At 57.0% G+C, this 22,411-nt stretch overlaps 1 protein-coding gene across 1 annotated transcript in view; it reads left to right on the top strand.

Annotated features, from left to right (window-relative positions):
* Nucleotides 1–20,004, top strand: part of ALX4 (ALX homeobox 4) — a 43,762-nt gene extending 23,758 nt beyond the window's left edge. The window contains exons 2-4 of the mRNA XM_037522419.2: nucleotides 6,581–6,891; nucleotides 12,641–12,769; nucleotides 15,454–20,004. Of these exons, the coding sequence (XP_037378316.1) occupies nucleotides 6,581–6,891; nucleotides 12,641–12,769; nucleotides 15,454–15,783 (770 nt within the window). The 3' untranslated portion in view covers nucleotides 15,784–20,004. The remainder of the gene's footprint in view (nucleotides 1–6,580; nucleotides 6,892–12,640; nucleotides 12,770–15,453) is intronic.
* Nucleotides 20,005–22,411: the final 2,407 nt, after the last annotated feature.

Genomic DNA, 22,411 nt, shown 5'->3' on the forward strand with positions numbered 1-22,411 from the left:
TTTGCCAGGCCGCAGGGCTGCCTTGAGTCAACTCAGCGGGTGCTCCAGGCCCCCCACCCCCGCCTTTCCACAGTCCCCCAGGGGGCCCCGATCTGTGTCTCCCTTGCAACAAGGAGAGTGCGACCACGTCTCGATGAGCTTTCACATTCGGTTTCCTTCCTGGGTGACGCCCAAGCCTGTTCTCACGCTGATTCACCACATGCATATCTTCTTTGGTGAAGTGTCTGTTCAGATAGTTTGCCCATCTTTCATTTATTTATTGCCATTACTGTTAACTAAACTTCACGCTGCGTTCGGAGCACATTGGTGTCTTCCCCGATGCCCTTTTGCTGCCCCATCTGGGATGCCCCATGGCGTTCCGCCCCCAGAACTCAGAAGACAGCTTCTTGGCCTCCCCTGGAGCAGTGTCTTTAGGAGCTGTGGTTGCGCACGTGGGGAGGAGTGAGCGCCCCCCCCTTCGGAGCTCCTGCGCCTCACCCACCCCACCCCACACCGAGGTGGGTCGGTGGACCCATCGGTTGGCCTGTCTGTCCATAGGAGGGCAGAGCCTTGAGGGCAGGCACGCGCCTGCCTCCACCCCACACAGGCTTGCCGAAATGTCCCCCGCCCTGCTGCCCCTTTGGAGTCACTTACTGGGTCTGACGCTAACTAGGGACCGGGGAGCTGGGCTCTGGACAGAGCCGGTGGCAGCCGAGGTGGGCCGGGACTGGACGTGATCAATGGCTAACCTTTCACCTCCCGCCCCCCCAACCCTCCCGACTGTTTGGACAGCAGTGGGCTTCGTCAGTGCCCTTTAAATAGCATGAAAGGGCCTCACGCTGGCCTGTTTTGTTTAAGGAGATTACATCGGCTGCTGTGCTCTCTGCCACAGGGTGTGTGAGGCCAGCTCACCCGAGAACAGAGCAAGCGGCATGTCCCCCACGAAGCAGATGTTGGGAGGAAAAATAGATGTAATCAAAACCATGGGGGATAAAATTACTCAGACCCCTTTGACATACACTCCATATGCAAGGACTGTGCACACACACACACACACACACACACACGCGCACGCGCGCGCCCCTCTCACCCTCACCCCCACCCTGCATGTCACAGGCTGATGTTCCCCTCCACTCCCCGCGCCCATGCACACAGTGCACCCCGCGGGCACGCACAGCCCCCTGTGAGCCTGCGCTTGACCGCGGCCCGCACGCTGCGCAGACCTGGCCGCAGGCCCCACATGTGCTGCACACCCGCCCCTGCAGACGGCCACTGGCCTGAGGGGCATCCTGCGCACAAGAGGAGACACCCCACGGCTGCAGCACCTCTCCCCCAGGCCTCACAAGGGCCTTCTCTGAAGATCACTGCTATTTTTTTTTTTTAAAGTCTCTTTAAATCACAATCATTAAGAAGAAAACCACAGTCGCCCATGGGGACCTGTCAAAATAATGAAAAGTAAGATTAAACAAAAGGAGTTTCGATTTAGAGGAACATCACTGGTTTGAGCCAGGACAAACAGGGAGAAGTGAAGAGAAGGAAGAAGGATTTTCTTGTGTTTCTTGACATGCAAAAAGCCAGGGCAGTTGGCAGAGGACAAGGCGGCTCCGGGGGCTCCGTCCCTCTCCTGGAGGTCTCAGGCTGAGGGGCCGGGGCCTTCTGTGGCTCCGCATTAGGAACACCACCCGCAGCCGCATGCGTCCCACCGTCAGGCGTGGTGGGCAGTGCCGGCTTGGCTTGGTGCGGGCTGTGACAGCATCACGGCCACCAGGCCATAGATGGGGGGCACAGGTTCCTCTCGACGCTCTTTGTTTGCACATTACTTGGTTCCTCTGAGCACTCTGGGGGTTATTTCCAGATCAAGACTTCCCCTGCCTATCGGGACTTTGTCTTGGACCCCACAGCCTGGAACAGAGCTCCCGGCTCCTTCTCCCCCCCAAGGAGAGGAGCTCAGACCGCAGGCGGCTCTGTGGGCCACCGGGCTTCTTGCTGCTCAGCCTGACGCCAGCACTGGGTGCCACTGGTCCTGAGAAGGCTGGTCCAGCAGCCGGGCAAGCTGGGAGCCCCAGTAGCCTCTCCTCTACCAGAATGACAGCTTGGTGGGTGCAGAGATGATTCCTGGCATATCATGGACATTTAGATTCCAGAGCCCCCCTATTTTTGCTTCACCTTCTGCTTCTCTGACCCTCAGTTTCCCTCCTGCTCCCTGCACAGGACGTCTTTCAACTTCTGTCTCGTCTCATCTATGCCTCCTGTCCCAGCCGTCAACCATTAAAGGCAGCTTTTGTTATTGCTGCCTCTCTCTCTCATGCATCCCATCCAACTCACTCCTTACTGTCCAGCACAATGAGTGGTTCATTCATTCATTCAACAAACATTTTCCGCAGGTACTCTGTGGGGTATGGCACACGGTAGGCCTACAAAGGTCGCTCAGCAGAGTGAGAGCTCAGTAATATTGATTTCTTAGAAATCATTTATTCTTTAGCAACCTCTTGCTGGCTGTCTACCACCAACCTTGTCCTGTGCTAAACCCTGGACTGCGAAGTCCCAACCCTTAAGGAATTGACATTCCACAGGAGGAGATGAACATTCAGGGTCTTATTTTATATCAGTCAAAAACACAGGCAGTAATTGGCGGGGGGTGCTGAGCAAAGGATGGAGGAGTTGGTATGGTTGTTGAAGTCTGGGAGGGTTTCCTGGAGGAGCTGGCACTCGACTGGATATTGGAGGTGAGCTGGAAAGAAGGGACATTCCAGGCAGCTAGCTGGAGGTGGGGCCGGCGGGGACCAAGGAGGTCTGCAGTATCCTTTGGGCAAGAGTAACAGCAGAATGGTGGGAAACATACTTTGCTTTCTTGTTGAGAAGGGCACTGCAGGGCACCTGGATCCAGCCAGCTCCCTAGACTCCAACCATGCTGAATCTCTACCCAGCCCTTCAGGACCACCTAGCAGGAGACCCTGGGGTGCAGCACCAGAGCCCATCCCCACTCCAACACCCCCACACAGGCTCGTGAGCCTCAGGAGCAGCCACAGAAGGCTTTTTCCTCTCTTCCTTGAGGAGCCAGAAGCATCAGTTTTCAGAATTTCCTCCAGCTCTAAGCATTTCCAGTTAGCTGGAACCCAGAGAGGTCCCCATCTCCTCCCCTCGTCTCCCTGCTCCAGATACTATGGGGAAGATCCCAGTGGACTATGGTGGGAGGGAGCCGCCCCCAGGTGGAGGCCACGCCCCCCGGTGCTCTGGCCCCAAATGGCAGGCCTCTGTCCTTTGCAAGTGAGACCAGAACTGAGCCACCTGAGGTCACAGACAGATCTCGGTGGAGATGGGCCAGTACTGACCTCCCAAGCCTCGGGCTGTCCCCCACAACTCACTTGGTCTCAGTGGGTGGGCAGGAAATGGGGTAAACTGGATTCTTGCTTCTCCCCATGAAGACCAGACATCCTGCCACCGCCCCACAGGCGAAGCCTGGAACCAGCTCAGCACTGTGGGGCATCTCTCGGCAGTGGCACCCTTGTTTCCTCATCCCCACGGGCCCTGCTTCTGCCCCCAGGATGAGCACAGCGCGGGACGATGAGACCCACCCCCTCCCCACACCCCCCGATTCCTCCTGCCCCTGCTCTCTCCCTGAGGAAAGGCTCAAGACCAGGGATACCAGAGACCCCCACCTGGGCACTGACGGGCACCTCTCCAGCCTGTTTCCCTGCAGTTACTGGACTGGTGCTGGCCATCTCGTTTCTGTGACGCGGCGCTGCCCCGTGCAGCCCGGCCCCTGCTGCCGCGCAGGGCGACCCTGGTGCCGGGCCGGGTGCCAGAGGATATCAGTGTCCGTGGGGTCATGGGATGGTGCCTGGGGGGCAGGGTTGGGGCTGAAGAGGCAGGCGTTGCCCCCTCCCCCAGTCTGATCTCCGGGAAGTTGCATAACAGAGATATTTATTTTTGGTGAGGCTGGGTGGGATTTCTTCTCTTAAAAAAAAAAAAAAAACCAAAACATAAAACTTATTTGTCTGCCAGGAAGATAAATATCTTTGCTGAAAGCTCTTGGCCCAGCTGCCAGCTGCAGCTTGCAAAAGCTGTCACTGAGGCGGTGGTGGCGGCCTGCGTGTGCCTGGCAAGCCCACCACCCCATGGCGTTGGCACTGCCTGTAGCCCCAGGAGTGACCTCCCGAAGCTGCTCCAGGCCCACTTCTGCCACCTCCATCCTGTCCTCAGTGCCTGGGAGAGGGAGGTGGGAACAACAGAGGCAAAATGTCCCTTTCAGCATCCCCACAGCCACCCCAGGGATGGCAGCAAACCTGACGCACCTGGATGGAGTCGGAGACCTCATAGGTCCTGAGAAGAGGAAGCCAAGGGTTGGAGTGGTTGGCGCTCACCTGCACCGCACACGTGTGCAGTGGTCAGCTCTTGGGCACATGGAAGTTTCTGTCACATGCCCCGCGCACATGTTCATCTGCCATGTCACCTGATGACGCGGCTTCTTTCCCCCAAGTCACAGACAAGGAGCTGAGGCTCAGGGTGGGACTCACACCTCCCTCCAGACTCCAGGCCAGCACCCTCCCCACAGCACCAGGCTTGCTCCTACTCTTAGGCCCCAGGTCAGCCCGCCCGCCCAGAGGACCTCTCCCGGGTCCCGGGCCCCCGATGCCCATGGACCAGGACTAATCATGTGGGCAGAAGTGTACACGGCCCTGCGGTGTTGAGTGCTCTCCTTGTTGCCCCTTTAATTCCTGTCGCTATCCTCAGAGGACCTACAGGTTACAGAGAGGGGGAAACTGAGGCCCAACAAGGTGAAGCGAGCTGTCCAAGGCACACAGCTGGAGAGCCATGCCTGTGGGTTCCCCATCCTGGCATCAGCTCCACAGCCAGCTCCAACCTCTGCCCTAGGGCGAGGGTGTCGGCCTGCACTGGAGCTGAGCCCTGACTTGGACAGCTACTCTAGGCCGCACTCACCTCCCTGGCCTCCGCCTCCTCGACCTTCACCTAGATAGGTTGACTGGCCAGTCCCAGCTCTGAGCACCTAGGAATCAGCCAGCGGAGCCCCATTCTGCCAGGGGTGACAAGCTTGTGTGCATCTACACATGATAGCATCTTGGGGTTCAGGTGCTCCCCACTTCCATAGTATACACAGCCCTCCTTGCCCTGAGGGGACAAGATACTGTTGGAACAATAGCTGAGGCCCAGGTACGTGACCCCTCACATTGGATTCTTGGGGCAGTCTCCCAGCTTCTGCTGAACCCCAAACTGGACCAGACCAGGAAAGGAGGGGCAGTCTTTCCTGCCTTGGTGCCGGCCTCTCCTCATCGCCCCAGGCACATTTGGCCCGACACAGCTGCTGGATGAGTTTCCCCTTCCACTCTGGGAGTCTGAGGCACTTGGCCAGAGTCTTCAATACTCAAAGAAGTTCTGGCACCAGGGGCTCTGCTAGAGGGAGGAGTCCTGGGTCAGTGGGCGGGGATAAAGGTCATAGGGGTCAGATTGGACCTAGAATAACATAACATTGGTGTTGAAATTCTACCACACGATCCAGCAATTCTACTTCGAGGCGTGTATTCGAAGAACACTCGCAGGGAGGTCGCTTGTGCTCTTACGCCCCTCACAGCACGGTGCACAGTAGCCGAGGCCCGGGGCCACCCAAGTGCCCAACGACAGATGGGTGAATTGAGAAGAGGTGGTGCATATACACAGTGGAATACTACACAGCTGTAAAAAGAGATGAAATCCTGCCATTTGCAACAACATGGATGGATCTGGAGGAGTTGATGCGAAGTAAAATAAGTCAGAAGGAGAAAGACAAATACCAATGATTTCACTCATATGGAGAAACTAAAACAAAGGAACCAACAAAACCAAACCAGAACAAACCCTAGAAATCCAACTGCAGAATGGAGGCTACCGAAGGGACCTGGGGGTGGGGAGGGAGGCAGGAGGGATCCCTTAGACTATGGTGGGGGATTATGGATGCTTTGGTGGTGGGTGTGGCCTGGTGACATACACCTGAAGAGGTGTGAACCTGTATTTATTTATTTATTTATTTTTAAAAAAGATTTATTTATTTATGCATACAAGAGCTGGGGTACAGGCCAGAGATGTGGGGGGTGAAAGGATCCACCAGAGACTGAGTGGGGAACTGAACAGGCAGACTGACTGAAACACACTGCCGAGGGGAGCAGTGGGCGAGACAGGAGAGGTCTGCTGCACCATGTGGGTTTCTCCCTGGTAGGCCAGGGATCGAACTCGTGCTGCAGAGGCTGTGGAATGCTTCATAGTGCGGTGCTTAACCCCTTGCGCCACCAGGGAGGCCCTGAAGCTGTATTTAAACCAGTGCTACTACAATGTAAAATAACACACGTTTTAAAAAAGAAAACATTGGTGCTAAGAGGGGCCTATTCGGAGGTGATGACAAAGAGGCTCAGAGTGGGAAAGGGATTTGCCCAAGATCATACAGCACATTCTCGGCAAACCAGGATTAGAATCCGCCTCTCTGACCTTACATCCAGTGCACTTCTGAGAGGGGAGACGCAGGGGAGATGCAGGGGGCGCTCCCCCTGTCCCCTCTCCTCTCTTGCTTGATTCAGTCACTGGTCTCTAACCTTATGTCTTCCCCCTTCAGCCAAAGAGAGCTCCCTGGGTGAGCCGGAGTTGCCGCCCGACTCTGACACCGTGGGAATGGATAGCAGCTACCTCAGTGTGAAGGAGGCCGGGGTGAAGGCGCCCCAGGACCGGGCCAGCGCTGACCTCCCCAGCCCACTGGAGAAGGCCGACTCCGAGAGCAACAAGGGCAAGAAGCGACGGAACCGCACCACCTTCACTAGTTACCAGCTGGAGGAGCTGGAGAAGGTCTTCCAGAAGACCCACTACCCCGATGTGTATGCGCGGGAGCAGCTGGCCATGAGGACGGACCTCACCGAGGCCCGTGTGCAGGTCAGTGAGGGCTGCCTGAGACGGGCTGAGAGGGCAGGGCCTGGCCTTGAGCTCATGGCCCGAACTGGGAGCACCCAGCTGTGCTCGAGCACACAAGCGCTTTCTTCACATCTGTTTTCCAGTGAAGGTCTGAGAGGGTCCTGAAGCCCAGCCCTCACACGTCCACTTGAACCAGGGCAAATCTGCTTGGGGGAGGGTGAAAGGAAGAGGGTCTCTAGTAGAAAGACCTGCCAGTTGTATTTCTGGGTCCTTTTTTTTTTTAAAGATTTATTTATTTATGCATACAAGAACTGGGGTACAGGTCAGAGATGCGGAGGGTGAGAGGATCTGCCAGAGACAGAGCGGGGAGCAGAACAGGCAGATGGACCAAAGACACTGCTGAGGGGAGCAGTGGGCGAGTCAGGAGAAGTCTGCTGCGCCATGTAGGATGCTCCCTGACCAGCCAGGGGTCAAACTCATGCTGCAGTGGCTGCAGATAGCTTCATAGGTTGCATCTTAACCCCTTGTGCCACCAGGGAGGCCCCATTTCTGGGTCCTTTTATGAACTAGAAAGGTGACTGGTTTCTGTTCTAAAAGGTGTTTCTCTTAGATAAAGTTAAGATATCCACAGCAGTTGAATGGGTAAAAACAGAAAACAATCTAGTTTTTTTCTGTCCAAGATGGCTGCCTCTTCCTCCATCTTTAAGGTCCCAACTCAATGTACCTCCTCTGAGAAGTCGGTTGAGCGCTGGGTTGCGAAGCTGCCCGCGGACTCTGCGGCGCCGGTTCGATCCCCGGCTGCTCCCCGGCCACCGGAGGAGGATCCCACATGGCGCGCAGACCTCTCCTGCCACCCGCTGCTCCCCTCAGCAGTGTACTTCGGTCCTTCTGCCTGCTCTGCTCTCCGCTCTGGCTCTGGTGAATTCTCTCACCCTCCCACGCTTCTGACTGTACCCAGTGCATGTGTAAACAAAACAAACAAACAAACAAACAAACAAACAAATAAATAAATAAAATAAAACATGCCTCTATAAAAAAAAAAAAGAAGTCTTCCTGACGACCATAGCTGAAGCAGCAGCCCCATAACCATCACCCAACCGCCAAAACACACAACCTCGCAGAAACCTACACAACCCAACACAACAGAATCCAATACAGCTCAAAGCAGTCTACCATGACCCAACCCAACACAACAGAACCCAAACCAACACAACTCGCCTCAATTGATCACAGTTCAGCAGAACCAATACAGCACAACTCAACATAACCAACATAATAAGCCAACCCAAATCAACACAACACAACACAACACAACCAAACAAGGTGACCTGCTAGCACATTTTTCTCATTTTATCTTCTTCATAGAACTTGTGACTGGCTTACATTTTTGGTTTATTTCATCCCACTAGACTGTGAGTTCCTTGAGGGCAGGAACTGTCTGACTATCCATCCTTGTATTCCTACCTTCTAGAGAAGACCAAACTCAGAGCATCAAAGACAAAAAATAAATATTCTTGGATTATTGACCCTTCTTTTATAGAGGGGGCATGTCCCTTCTTACATGATGTTACAATTAAAAAAACCCAGAAAGGAATCAAAGATACCTGAGTACCTAAAACACAGATAACAGAATTCCTGCCCTGAATCTCAAGCTTCAGCTTAACACACAGTACTCATACTCAATCTGCTTTTCTAGGCCAAAGCGTGTTAGAAGTTGCAACTATGGTGTTGGCATATAGGAGGGGTTTCCTCCTCTAGTGGGCTAGGGAGATCAACAGCTTGACAATAAGAAAAAAAATTTTCTTTTTTATTTTAAATTTGAAAAACACCCTCCGTTCACATGGTCTAGCTCACTCACGGTGTCAGAGTCGGGCGGCAACTCCGGCTCACCCAGGGAGCTCTCTTTGGCTGAAGGGGGAAGACATAAGGTTAGAGTACTCAAGGGAACCCTTCCCAGGCCAGGAGAGACCCCTGCGTTACTCAACAGGCCTCCAAGGCACTCGATGTTGCATTCACTCTCTGAAGAATCTTCAGCAAAGCAGTTCTCAGGTGTCAGTAAGAGGCTTATCTGAGCCAGATTCTGTTTAATAAGGCAGAGACATTTGTAATACAGTCCAGAAACTTCTTCATCCAAAATGGCAAATATGAAGAAAGATCAAGTCATCAGTAAATAAGAAGCTGTCCTGCAACTGCAGGTAGTCAGGACGACTCTCACTGCCACTGAGCACAAACTTCAACCATGAGTTTCCTGGCAGCCAAGGCAGAAACCCTGATTTCTTGCATTGACAAGACATCATAGAATTGTAAAGCGTCAGTGCCGGATAATTTCCCCCGGTCCTCTCATTTGATAAGGAGAAGGAAGAGGCCTGGAGGTAGGACGGGGCCATCTGAGTGAACAGTGACTCGGTGGCAGCACTGAGACTAGAATCTGGGCCTCCAACTTCTTTTACTTTAGTTTGCTGTACCAGGACACATGCCAGATTGTTCTGAGACTTTTCTTTGTATAAAGCAGCAGGCTGGGTGGGATCTTCTTGTGCGTCAGACCTCAGAGTTGAGCCCTGAGCCTGGCAGTGCCCTGGGGGCGGAGGGGTAGAGGCAGTGGGGCTGGAACCTGCCTCGGGCCTCTGCTGTGCTGTGCTGTGCTGTTCAGGGCCATACTCAGCTGGTGGGAAGCCAGGTGCCTGGCGTACAGCGGTGGTGGGGACCAGGAGGGGTGATGAGGGCCCCCTAAGGAGGACCTTTCCTGGGAAGAAACTCGGGGTTTGGCCCCACTCCAGGGGGCTGCAGGGGCCTCTCTGTGCTGTCTGGGATTCCAATCTCCGCAGCTGGTGTCTGAAGACAATAAGACAGAGGCCTCCCCACCCTGGGCCACCCCGCCCTGGCCCCAGATGGGCTGCGGTTAGTGAGGCCTCCGCCAAGACGGTTGGTTCCTTGGGGAGAGGCCTGCGCTGAGTGGGCCCAAGCTGGGGTGGGCCCGGGAACGGGGTGGTCCTGGGGGAACCATGCAGAATGGAAGGCCAGGACCGTACTCTCCATTCTAGCACAGTCTGGTGGATGGAGATAGGCCTGGGGTCGAGAGCCCCGAGGCAAGGAGATTTGGAGGCGGCTCTCAGAGATTAGAGATGGAAGGACTAAGTCTCAGGAGCCAAGGATGTGAGCAGAGGGGGGCCCATGAGGAACACCCAGCTTCTGCCTGAGGAGACTGAACACCAATGAGGTTAAATGAGCTTTAGCCTGCGATCCTGGCAGAAGGCTCTGGCCACGCACAGTGTCAGACCCAGGGAGGAAGGAGCTGGCAGAGGAGGAGGGAGAAGAGGGCAGCTCTGCTCCCCCACAGCTGCCTCCCACAATCTGTATTCTCTAACCCCCAAATAAATCACTCAGCTGACCCTGGTCCGCTCCCTTTCCAAAGACGGTGCTATCTCTGCAGCCTCTCCCCCGCCAGCTCATCCACCTTCCCTTGATAACCTGGACTCCTCTCTCCCTGCCCCTGCCTCCCCCACACCCAGCCCCAGCCCCTCACATTCCATCTCTCCCTCCACTGGCCCCTTGCCTCGATTCTAGGATCACTGGCCACACTTTCCATCCCTCCCACTCCCTCACCCGTCAGAGCCTGCTTGGCACCTCCACCGGCTGCCACCCCCCAGGTCCCCACCACACGGACCCAGAGCCCCCAGGGACTCAAGGGAACCCCCACTCAGGGAGTGGAGGCAACTCACCTACTCCCCACCCTCAAAGAAAGAAAGAAGTCATATATCTTGATGCCTCTAGTAGGCTTCTCCCCCCACCCCCAGCGTCCCCCACAGAAAACCCTGGGAGGCTGAGGAAGCAGCGGGAAGACGGAGCTAAGCCTGCAGGAAATTAAACATGAAATGAAAACAAGCTCCTCTTATGCATCCTCTCTTCCTGCCCCCAGCCCCCCACTCCAGGCCACTGATAAAGGGGATTCCGTTTCAGCAGCACAGAGAGGAGACCTGATCTGCCCTTGGCTCCCAGTTGGGGGCCTGGGCCTGAACCCCTGGAGTCCCTGGAGCCCGGAGGGAGAGATGGGTGATTCTGAAAGAAACGGGGGGCTGCTGTGTGTGGCGTGTGTGCACGTGCACACACGTGCCTGTACACCTGGGACTAGGGAGGGAAAGAGGGTGTGGCCTGAGACACACACACCCAGTTTTTTTTTAATCTCATTCCTCTAGCAAGAGACACCGTGCAAGGCCAGAGCTATAAATAAACAAGTGTGGGAGCCTGGAAGCTCTGTGCCAGGGTTTCCCGCTCCCTTGCTGCCTGAGGAGGCTCCACCCTGAGAGGAGCGGGGTCAGACACTGGTCCCATTTTTGAGAAGTAGAAACTAAGACCATTGGCAATGCCAGGAGTCCCACTGGCACCCTGCTCCCTGGCCACACTAGAAACCTAAACAGGACGGGCAGCCCCAGTGCCCCTTGTGGGGAACCCACCTGCCTAGACCAACTTGGGTGCTGCCAGTCCAGAGGTGTTTCTGGAACTGCTGCAGCTCTAATCACAGTGGACATGGACTGTCATGTGCCTGAGGAAAGCAGGTTTCTCAAGACCTCAGCCTGCTCAGAGCCTAACAAGGCTCTTGGTCTCTGCAGCCAAGGCCCTTGTCCCTGCTCCGTGCTCCCATCCTCAAGGCTGCTGGCTGTGTGTTGTTTGGGGTGCCGGTTTGCCCCTGAGCCAGCAGCAGACACGCAGCAAGGTGACAGAGACGGCTCTCGAAGGAGGGTCAGTGTCGGCCTTTGCCTTAGCCTGAAACCTCTCCTGGCCCAGAAGCAGATGCCAACTCTCCTCCTCTCACACCCTCCCGTGGCCCAGTCCCACCTTCCTCCCCCAGCCTCAAGACATGGGCACGGGCAGCAGGCCAAGGCCAGCTCCTGCCCACAAGGCTCAGGAGCATGCTCAGCCTGTGGAAATGCTCCTGCCAGAGGAAAAGGACCCCACAGCCCTCCCCACCACCATGCGGCTCACACCCCAGGCTCAGACACCACCGCCCAACCCCTCAGGCGAGGTACCGCTGGGCAGCAGGCCCTCCACAGTCAGTTTCCATGATTCTTTCTTCCCACCTCTTCCCCCAAGTGAACATGAGGCCTCTTCAGTCTCCTGCATGTACCTGCTCTTTATAAATTCAGGCCTAGTCTCTCCTTTCTCCGACCAGCCTGGTCTCTCATGCCTCTGTTGCGCAGCTCAACCTGTTACCCACAGGGGCTCTGAACTGGGGGACTGTGCCAACAGAGGGCTACAGAAGGTTGGAATTCTGAGTCGGGGTGACAGGCCCCAGGGAGACACAGCCTTTTGGAAAATGGTGGTAAAAGGGTGTGTGATGGATCAGCTGGGAGAATAAATTTCCAGAGGAGTGTTCAGTTTCCATCAGGTTCTCCGCAAGAGTCTGTGGCCCATGGGAGGCCAGGCCGCACTGCGTTGGGTTGGTTAGATGGTTGCCAGGGAGGACTGGTGACATGGAGAGAGACACAGACACAGAGAGAGAGAGAGAGAGGCCTGCTCTAGCTTCTAAGGGTTAGAAAGATGCAGTGACTGGCCCAAGGTCACCCCCATGAGTTGGGTGTAAGTCCTAGACTCTCAGCATCAGGGACTCTAAGCGGTGAGCTTTTGAGGATAAAGACTGAGGCAGACACTGATCTGCGGCCCATGGCCCTGACTCTGCTCTGCAACAGGCCAGGGGTCAAGGCATGACTTGCATCCACCGGAGACGAGGCCTCCAGCTTGGGCTGGACCCTGTGACCGAGGCTCTGTTCTCTAGGTCTGGTTCCAGAACCGGAGGGCCAAGTGGAGGAAGAGGGAGCGTTTCGGGCAGATGCAGCAGGTTCGAACCCACTTCTCTACCGCCTATGAGCTGCCCCTCCTCACCCGAGCTGAGAACTATGCCCAGGTAAGTTCCCGCCAGAACGGCCTGCGCTGGCCCAGCCCCGGGCACCTCCTCTGGCGAAGGGAGCCATTGCTTTAAATGCCCTCAGGTCCCCTCCAGCTTGTGTGCCGCTTACACTGGAATGTGGGGGCCATTTCTGTCTGACCTGAGTGTTCCCGATGTGGCTGGGCTTTAGGGAAGGGTGGTTTGGGGCTTTTTCCTCTGCTGCTTTCACCACCTTTACAGGACCCAGGCAGGGGAAGGCCAGGGGTCCTGAGCCCTCAGGAGTTAGGTTTCCTCGGAAAGGAAGCCCTGCAGCCTGGAGGACTTGGAGATTGGTTGGCGTGGAGGTGGAGTTCTTTGTGCCGAGACCAGGCATTCATCCCAGTACCCGATCTTTCTCGAGTTAAGCAACTCAGGAGCTCTCTGCGCCTCGGTTTCCTCACTGGTAAATTGGACATGAGGAGAGAGCCTGCCTCGACTCTTTTGGGGTTGCTGAGGCCTAGATTAGAGCATGCAAACGCAGCCTGTGGATCTGCAGGCCGAAGTGCCCGCACTCGGCTCTCCCAGACATCCTGTCCCATCTTCTCCTGCCAGCTCCTCTGCCCCCATCTAGATGCCCGTCAGCCAGTTCCCCAACTAGGGCATTTGAGTCCTCAGGGAGATGCAAAGCGGCAAGAAGTAATGAGTCCCAACAGGGCCAGGGCACTTGGAGAGAGGTATGTTTGGCCGAGTCCAACCTGTCTTGCCAAGGTGGCTGTTTCTTGCCTCCCGGCCCTCCTCTGGCCTGGCCAGTCCAGCCCCGAGCCAGTGGCACAGGCCTTCCTGGGCTTCCTTTCCTTCTGTGCTAGCCCAGGGCTTTGCTAGCTCATGGTCCCCAGGCGCCCTACGAGGACAAACTCAGCCCTCCCTGGCCCAGGATTTATGTGGGAGAGTCAGGGGCAGGTCAGGGGGTGAAGGTGAGGAATATGGGGTGTTGCATACACACATACTGTCTCGTTCTATCCTCTTGCCCTCCGAGACCCAGGCAGACTCCCTATGTCCCCCTGGATGGGCTTCCATGCTGGATCCTTGGCCTCGGTCTCTGCCTGAGCTCCCAGCTGGAGGCAGAAACACAACACAGTGCTCATCCCGCTCATCTGCAGCACTGCACAGCACACGCCCACAGCCCTGAGAGGGGCTGGGGGGCCCCTGATTCCCATCCCCCAAACGGCTGTGAGGGGAGGAACACGGCAAGCAGATCTTGCTGCGACAATGCTTGCAGGGTCTGGGGGCAGTGTCCCACCCCGCTCAGCTTTTAAATGCCTCCCAGGTGCACTGCAAACACTGGGGTGGGGGCCAGCAGAGGCTGCTGAGGGTCCCCGAGAATCTGAGAGGCACACCATCTCCTCCTCAAAGCATACCCTGTCCCTCCACACCCCAGTTCTACCTCCCCATAAACACGTAAAGGACAGTTATGTCCCCAGGGGGATGCTGGGGAGAAACAAGTCTCCAGCTGCACAGATGGAAGATAAAACGTCCAGTCCAGCCCCCAGCCGCTGCCCAAGCAGCTCCACACCCTGAGCACTGGGCTCCGGCCTGGCTCCGTCCACCCCCATGAGGATCAGGCCTCCCGAGCAGCCCCTCCCACCCTGAGTTAATGCTCAAGTCCCAGACCTCAGTCCCTGGACCCGCAGCCACTGGCCTTGGTTCTGGGAGAATTTAGGGTCCCCTGCCCTCTCCATCCCTCCTCACCACAACCTGCAAGCCCAGAGCCCAGGTGCCCGATGCCAAAGCTCTCTGAATTGGAAGTAGGTCTGTTTATTGGGTACCTGGGAGTCGCTCGTTCTGGCAGGGCAGCTGGACGTGGGTGAGATGCAGGCCCTGGTGCGTCCAGGAAGAAGAGCTCAGCTGTGTTTAAGTGGCGACGTCAGCCTGGCTAGGGCGGGGCTGCCCTCAGCTGGTTCTGTGGACTCTTGATGAGGTTCAAGGGTCATTCCTTAAAATGGAGTTTCTGTCTGTGGCTGGCCTGGCTGGGGGGACAGTGCCCCCAAGCACAGAACCCAAATCCTCCTAGGGGTATCTGGATGTCAGTAAAGGTTTTAAGAGTCTTCCAAGTAAACACTCAAGAAAGGTTTTGTCCTGAAAACGGGCTGTAAGTGGGGGAAGGTCATTTAGGGGGTAGGGAAAAGCCCTCACATCTTACTCTGCCCCCCGCACCCCACCCAACTTTACTCCCCCTATCCCTGCAGTCCCCCTGTAGGGGCAGGAAGGGGCACTGAGCAGGTTTTCTATGATCCAGCAGACCGGCTAAAGGAGGAGAGAGTCCTGGAGCCCTCGGTGGCTTTTGCAGGCTTTTATTGGGATTTACCCGGTACACAGCAGGCAGGGGTGCTGGCAGGCCTCCCAGCCCCCAGCAAGTCTTCACCCTACCTGGGCTCTCCAGCCTTCTCTCGTGTTCTCTCTGCTTCTCTGCTCTCCGGCTTCCGTTCGTTCTTGGCTTCTGCTGGCGTCCCCGTGACGCCACCCCTATACACTCAGTCTCTCAGGCCAGGTGTACCCACTCCAGGTGCCCGCCATCAGGCATGCGTTCAGGCCCACAGGGTTCCCTCCTCTATCCTAATGGCAGGAGGGCAGAAAAGCCTGATACTTTTACCGTACCCCACACCTCCCCACCCCAACCCCGCCGCCCTGCTGGCCCGTGACTTGGCTCCCTTCCTTCCCCCCAGATTCAGAACCCATCCTGGATCGGCAACAACGGGGCTGCCTCGCCCGTGCCGGCCTGCGTGGTCCCCTGCGACCCGGTGCCCGCCTGCATGTCCCCTCACGCGCACCCCCCTGGCTCCGGGGCCAGCGGCGTCACCGACTTCCTGAGCGTCTCCGGGGCTGGCAGCCACGTGGGCCAGACGCACATGGGCAGCCTGTTCGGGGCGGCGGGGCTCAGCCCGGGCCTCAACGGCTACGAGCTCAACGGCGAGCCGGACCGCAAGACCTCGAGCATCGCGGCCCTCCGCATGAAGGCCAAGGAGCACAGCGCGGCCATCTCCTGGGCCACATGACAGGCCCCACTCCCGCCCCCACGCCCTCCCCCACCTCGGGGCACTGGGCACGCCCACGCTTTCCAGGCCCCCAGCCTCCCACTCGACTTTCCTCTTAGGAACCTGGCCCGGGCCGGGGGCCTGACCCTCAGCACTTTCAGCCCCCCCTTGTCTGAGGCCCCATGGACCGTGGGGAGGAGGGGGCGGCAGGCCCCAGCCCCTCCCTGGCACTGAGGCCGAGACCCCTGCTCCTGGCGGAAGGCGGAGGAGAAAGCCAGGTGGCCGAATTTTGCAGCTTTGCCTCCATTATAAGCTGAAGACCCTTTCTCCCCACTCCTGCTCCGCCACCCTGCCCGGGTGACCGCTGAGTCAAGGTTAGACTCCCCTCCAGACCTGGCAGGGGCAGCCGCGTAGCCGGCCCAACCTCTCCCCGGTGTGGGCCCCCGTCACCAGGCCCACCACTGCCTGAAGAACAGGCTGCCCGCAGAGCCGGCCTCCTGCCCTTCCAGCTCTGTTTCTTTTCCTAAAAACCCAGATTTTCCTAAAAAAAAATCTGATCTGGACCCAAAGCACTTGCCTTGCCCTCACCGGGAATGGTGAGGAGCCCAGTGGAACTGGCCACCCCGACCTGGCTGTCCCCTGTGCTGGCCACCCGGGAGGGGTGCACAGGAAAGAGCTGAAGAAGCTGCTGTGTCCAGCCGCGCTGGCTTCCAGGAGGGCGGACCGTCCGCGGGGACCGCGTTTCCACTCCCTCGCACCCCAGAGACTGTGGGACCGGGTGGCACTGCAGGGAGAGGACACAGACCCCCCACAGCATCCACGGTGCTCGAAGGAGAAAAAAGCTTCCAGAGAGAGGAAGGGCCTCGGGGCGGGGTCCAGGTCAGGGAGGGGCTGCGCACACATTTCCAGCCGCCTGGTACCCCACTTCAGGCAGGGTGCGGCTGGGGGGCAGGCCTGGGCAGCTTGTCCCCTATGCAGACAGGCCCGGTCCTGATCACCTGCTGGGGCTACTGAGCTGTTTCTTGGCACAGGGGGGATGGACACCTCACACACGCTGACTGGGGCCCTGGGTTGCTGTGGCAGAAGAGCGAGGGCAGCTCGGGGGATTGGCTAGAGGATGCGTGCTCCTCACAGGCCTCAGCCTGCTGTCCCCTCCTCGGCCACCTTGCCCAGCGCCTCACCAGCCTGGCGCCTCCCATGTGGGTGGGGACTCTGCCATTCCTCCCGGCACAGGGCAGCCCACCCCTTGTCTGGTCTCTAGAAGGGCTCATGAGCTGAGCCCTCCTGGGTCACTTGCTCAGCTCCAGATGTGGGGACACGTTTCCTCCCCAAGTCATGTTTTCCGGGCAAAGGGCCCGCCCTCTGCAGGGAGCCGTGTGTCCGCCTGACTTGAGAGGTGCAGCTTGGGCTTTGGCACCAGGTCCCAGGTGACACCTAAGCATGCAGCAACCCCCCGCAGCTGTCATCTAAGGCGGCCATTCAGGGTCCTGGGGTTGGGCGGTGTCCCTCCAGCCAGTAACCCCTGGGGGTAACTTCAGTAAGTCCTCACTAATGTCAGTGATAGGTTCTTGGAAATTTTGACTTTAAGTGAACTGGTGTTTGAGGGAAGAACATCTTTCGTTCAGCTTCAGCTGGGATATTTTTCCCCTCGAAATGGTGTTACTTGAGGATCTGCTGCACTCACCTCTGCCCTCTACCTAGTCCCTGATGGGGGGAAGCCAGGTCCAGCAGGCCCCGGGGGCCTGGACACAGGACCCCGGGGTGGGTGAAGAATAGATGCCCTGTCCTTGAGCTGCTCGAGGTTCTGGGGGATCCACAGTCTCTCCCTCTGCCTCACGTTCTCATCTGTTCCTGAAACCAGACGGGAGGAAGCTATGCCTTGGCCTCCCTTAGCGAGAGACCTCTGTGTGAACCGTAGCTCTGAACCTGGTCTCATAGATGTGAAAGGGGTTTTGGACATTGAATTAAATTTTCTCGAAGGCTTGGCTTGAAGCATTCATGTATTTGAGGATCTTGGAAAAGAGTCTTAGGAAGCCTTTTTGAGTTCTGAGGTTCACTGAAATTGCTCAGATTCCCCATAATCTGGAACAGGAAAGGAAGCAAGAGCTCAAGTCTGTTTCGCCAGGTGCTTCTTACACGTTCCAGTGGCTGGAAGGACACGACTGGCGCTTTTGCCATCAGTTTGTCGTCACCCGGGAGAGTCCGTACAGAGACCCAGAGGAGGAGGCAAGGGAGGCAGGGGGCTCCAAGGGGATTCTTCTAGAAGGAACCCCTGGTGCTCAATCCCTCTGTATGTCTGCTTTCCGACCAGGCTAGACCAAAGTCAGGCAAATTTTAACCAAAAAGCTTGAGAAGAAAAAGCCTCCAATGAAGGCTCTGTGGCTCCCTGTCCCAACACAGCCAAGCATTTGAGATTGAAATGTGGGTGTAAACCATCTCTACCAGCCCCCCTAGGGCCTGCCTGACACTTCAGAGCCTCCAAGCTGGGGAGGAGCTTAGAAACCCTCTATTTAGTCCAGACCCTTCACCTTGAAGGCGAGAAGGCCCAGGGTGAGCCCTGAGCCCTGTTTAACCTGCCGCAAAGCTGTGAGAGGAGCTGACATGTCACCATCGGGGCCCCAGACTGCTCCCCAGCGCCTCACACCCCAGTCAGTGACCCAGCTCTCCAATTGGCCTCCCTGGTTCTTTCCCAGGCCTCTGCCTGCTAGGGTGGGAGGCGCCCCGCAGACCAATGGCCAGGACTGAGCAAGTTTGGGCGGCTTTGCCCTGCTGGCCGCCTCCTGCGGAGCCAGGGCTCCTGCGGCCAGCCAGAGGGGCTCTACCTGCTCTCTGGGCCGCTGCAATGAATAAGCTACAAGAGGAGAGGGTTTCCTTTGGCCGTTTGCCTGAGATCTCTGCAGAGCTGCCGTGTAGAAGGGACGTGGGGGGCAGCTGGCGGGTCACTGAGCAGCCTCCCCGACCGGATAGCCTCTGGCCCCTGCTGGGAACAGGTTTCGAAGGAAGCTGAGGCTTGACACTAAGGTGCTGCTACACCCTCAGGTGCCATCACTGCTCCCGGGGCTTGGGAGAGGAAGGCGCTGGGGGACACCCAGAGAGGCTTGCCCCCCCCACCCCCGGCTTCAGTGGCACTCGGAGGACACAGGTTTTGAAACTTTCCTTGAATCCTTTCAACTATACTTGATGTTCAGCTCTCACGGCCGCGCCTCCAGCTTGGGAACGCACAGTGGCCGGGTTAGTTCCGAAACACTGCGAGGGGGAGGGAAGCAGTTGTGATGCGGTGGGTCCCCAGCACACACCGCTGCGGCCGTTCCAGGGCCAGCTACAGTGCCCCGCCTGCCCGCTCTTGGGCCGGGTGGACAAGAGGAGCTTGCCCAGGGACACGACCCGTTACCTGCGTGCACAGCCATGCTCTCTCTGGGCTAGACTGTGGGGAGATCACCTTGCAGACATCCCGGGCTTCTGCTGGATGGCCTGGCTGTCGGGCACCAGGGCACACAGGCCTAGCTGGGGGAGGATGGTTGGCCGACGGGCCCCCCAGGAGAATCCACGACTGCCAAAGAGAAATGAGAAGACAACAGCTCGAATTCTCAAGGTCGCACGGACCCCACTTCACTTCGCTAAGGATGCTGTAGGGAGGAAGGTATCCGGGAAATCATTACCTATCACGCCCTCTCCCGCCCGCCCCCGTCACTTACATACATAGAGCTAGGCCTTTATACTACTGATTTTGAAGGACAGTTTTCAATGTCTAATAATCTGTTTGGGTGTGCGGTGGTTGACTAAGAGAGCCGAGTGACAGAAGGGACATGAACCTCAACCAGTACTGACTGTTCTCATTGTAAGATAGTTTAACCCTGTATAGACGCAACTTTTTCCTTTAGCTTAATGGCCTGGGGTGGAATATTAAAAATATATATTAAAAATACATTAAAAATTCAGAAAAACGTGTAAAAAAAAAAATGAGGTCGGTTCCATAAAGTTTTACTGCCTATCCCACCATGTAACTACATTATAGCAAAATATTAAAAGAAAGGTTCTTGTCTTTTAAAGTAAGTTATTGCACTTACATCTTTTTTGGGGGGGTGGAGGGAGCGACACTGACGAGAAGGGGACTTCGGGGCCTAGGCACGGGGCCCAACGGAGAGCGGAAGCAGCTGGACTCTCCCAGAACACCCTCGGCTGGGCACAGCCCAAAATGTCTGTTTGGTTGTTGTTTGCAATAAACTCCTTCTCCTGCCTCCTCTCAACTGGAACCTGTCTGTTTCGTTCCTGACTGGTGACAGATGAAATGTGATCAGAGGGGCCTCTGAAATCTCACGTTAATTGAAGTCGGCAAAAAATACTAACAGTGCCCTTTTGAACTGCTGACACAGTGCAGAATGGATTACCAGGGCTAGATTAACAACAGGTGGCCGGCCAGGGCTCCTGCACAAAGAGGGGGTGCGTGGCCAAGGGTCTGGGATACCCCCCTTCATCCCAGAGGACCTGTCTCTGCACAGTGAGCGAGCTGGGGAAGAGGGAGGGAGGGAGCAAGGGGTAGAGCAGAGTCCACTTTTCAGGCAGCAAAAAGGATCACAGCCCCAGCTACTTCGTGCCACCTCCCCCCAGTTATATGGGGTGCACTCAGCACAGCCTTCAGGTCTGCACAGCAGCTGGCCAGCCCCTGGATGCCCCAGGGTCACAGTGCCGGTCTGTGTCCGGGGCTGCGCTGAAAGCTGAGGGAGACCCGGAGAGGGAAGTGCAGGGCATGGAGCACAGGTGGGGTGTTCAGGAGGGGCAGTTCCCAGGGCTGACTCCCCACCCTAGTTGCAAGAGAACTGGCAGGAGGTGCAGACAGATGAGTTTTAAAGCAAAGTTCTAAGAACAAACTGAAGCAAGGAAGTGCCAGGTTCTGCAAGAGAGTAAGTGCCATCTTGCTTCCCAACACGAAGGTGGCTCTGGGTTGACTTACCTCCAGGGACCCCTTTGTGGGGAGAGTTGTTGCTGACCCCCAGACCCCTCGCTCTGCAGGAAGGGATTAAGTCCACCCACTGTAAGTCCAATGGCAAACTCTTGTTCACCCTCATTGCAACGATTCAAACATTGCTTCCTTGAAGCCACAGCTCAGCTTGGTTCTCGTGGGGACTAAGTTCACATTCTGCAGAGACCCAGCTGGGTTTCAGGTTGGCCTGGGCCTGGAGTTTGCTTTAAAAAAAGACACTAGTCATCCTTTCTGGGCTCAGGGTTGTGGGAGCACTTGGGCTACCCGCCCCCCACCCCCCACCCCAAATCACAACCTAGCAGCCAAAGCAGAGAGGGGCGTGACTTGTCTGCTCGATCCCAGGCTTCTGTCTGTGGAGCAGAGCAACCTCAATATCCTGGCTCTAGACAAGGGTGACTTCAAAGGGAGGTGGCGTGAGAGGCTCATTCAGGCCAACCCACCCTTGACTAGTACTTGCAATAGTCTCCAGAAGGACATGACTTGTCCTTCCCTGTCCTGCTGCCCAGGACCGTTCATTGCTCCCCAAACCATCTGGGGCCTTTCCCTCGGCCACGTGGCTGGACTTGCCACCTGCCCTGCTTGGAATGCCCACGTCCTGCGCCCGAGAGCTCCAATGACACGTCTTCAGGGAGGCTTCTTGTTGTCATGTCCCCACAACCTTCCGCCCCTAGGTCAACTGCTGCCCCTTCATGTTTCTCACCTGGTTACCAGCCCCCGCCCTGTCCCCCACGAGCTTGAAGGGCTCCAAGAGGAGACAGACTGGCGTGTGGGTCCAAGCCCTTCAGAAGACAGGAACGTGGAGTAACAGTGAATGAGCATGGAGGTGGGGATGGGAAAACGCTTTTTTTTGGTTTGGGAAGGGAGGAGGGACAGGCCATTCGTGCTAGAGAAAGGGGGAGCTGCCCCGGGCCAGCCCAGAGGGCACTCCGAGCCTGCTCTCTGCTGGCAGTCACCTCCATGACCTGAAGTGATGGGCCCGGTCAGGCCGGGGAGCTGACCTCTTGGTGTAGTGTTCTTGGGTGAGGCCAGCACAAGGCCCACGCCCTAAGATGGCCTCAGGGGTCCCAGGGCTCAAACTCGACTTCCTGCAGTCAGCCCTGGATAACCCCTCATGCCCACCCTGCTGCGGGCAGTGGGCGGCAGCTCCTTTCCTGCTTTGGTGCCCCCCCCGGCAAAACTGCTCTTGCCGTCAAACCTCAGGGCACCGGGAACCGGCTGGTGGGTTTGGAGGGAGCGGGGTGGTTCCTCCTCACACAGGCTCTCACTTGCATGCTCAGCAGCCAGGGAACAATAGGCCCCTCCACAAAGCCGGGTCCCCAAAATAGGCTGTGTGCTCAGAAGTGAGCCGGGGCCTGCCAGCGCCAGAGACAATGGGGTGTGAGAGTTGACATTTTCCCAGGAATTATGTGATTCCAAACAGATTTTTTTTTTTTTTTAGCTCAACACAGACCAACAGGCTTGAGGAAAGGCGCACTTCCGAAAGGAGCCCAGTGTGCCCCATGTGCGCACCATGTGTTAAGGTGCTGCCAGGACGTGGGTCTCCCGGAGCCCTGGCGGGCGTGGCGCCGACGTGCAGAGGCGGCAGTCTCCTGGCTCTGCCTCCTGGGCCTTCTCTCCAGCTTGTGCCACAAGCCCCCTCCCCGTAATGGGTCTCCATCATTCCCGGGC

The sequence above is a fragment of the Talpa occidentalis genome, unplaced genomic scaffold (genome assembly GCF_014898055.3).
Source record: "Talpa occidentalis isolate TD23 unplaced genomic scaffold, MPIMG_talOcc4v2.1 talOcc4.3, whole genome shotgun sequence".
Classification (NCBI taxonomy): Eukaryota; Metazoa; Chordata; class Mammalia; order Eulipotyphla; family Talpidae; genus Talpa; species Talpa occidentalis.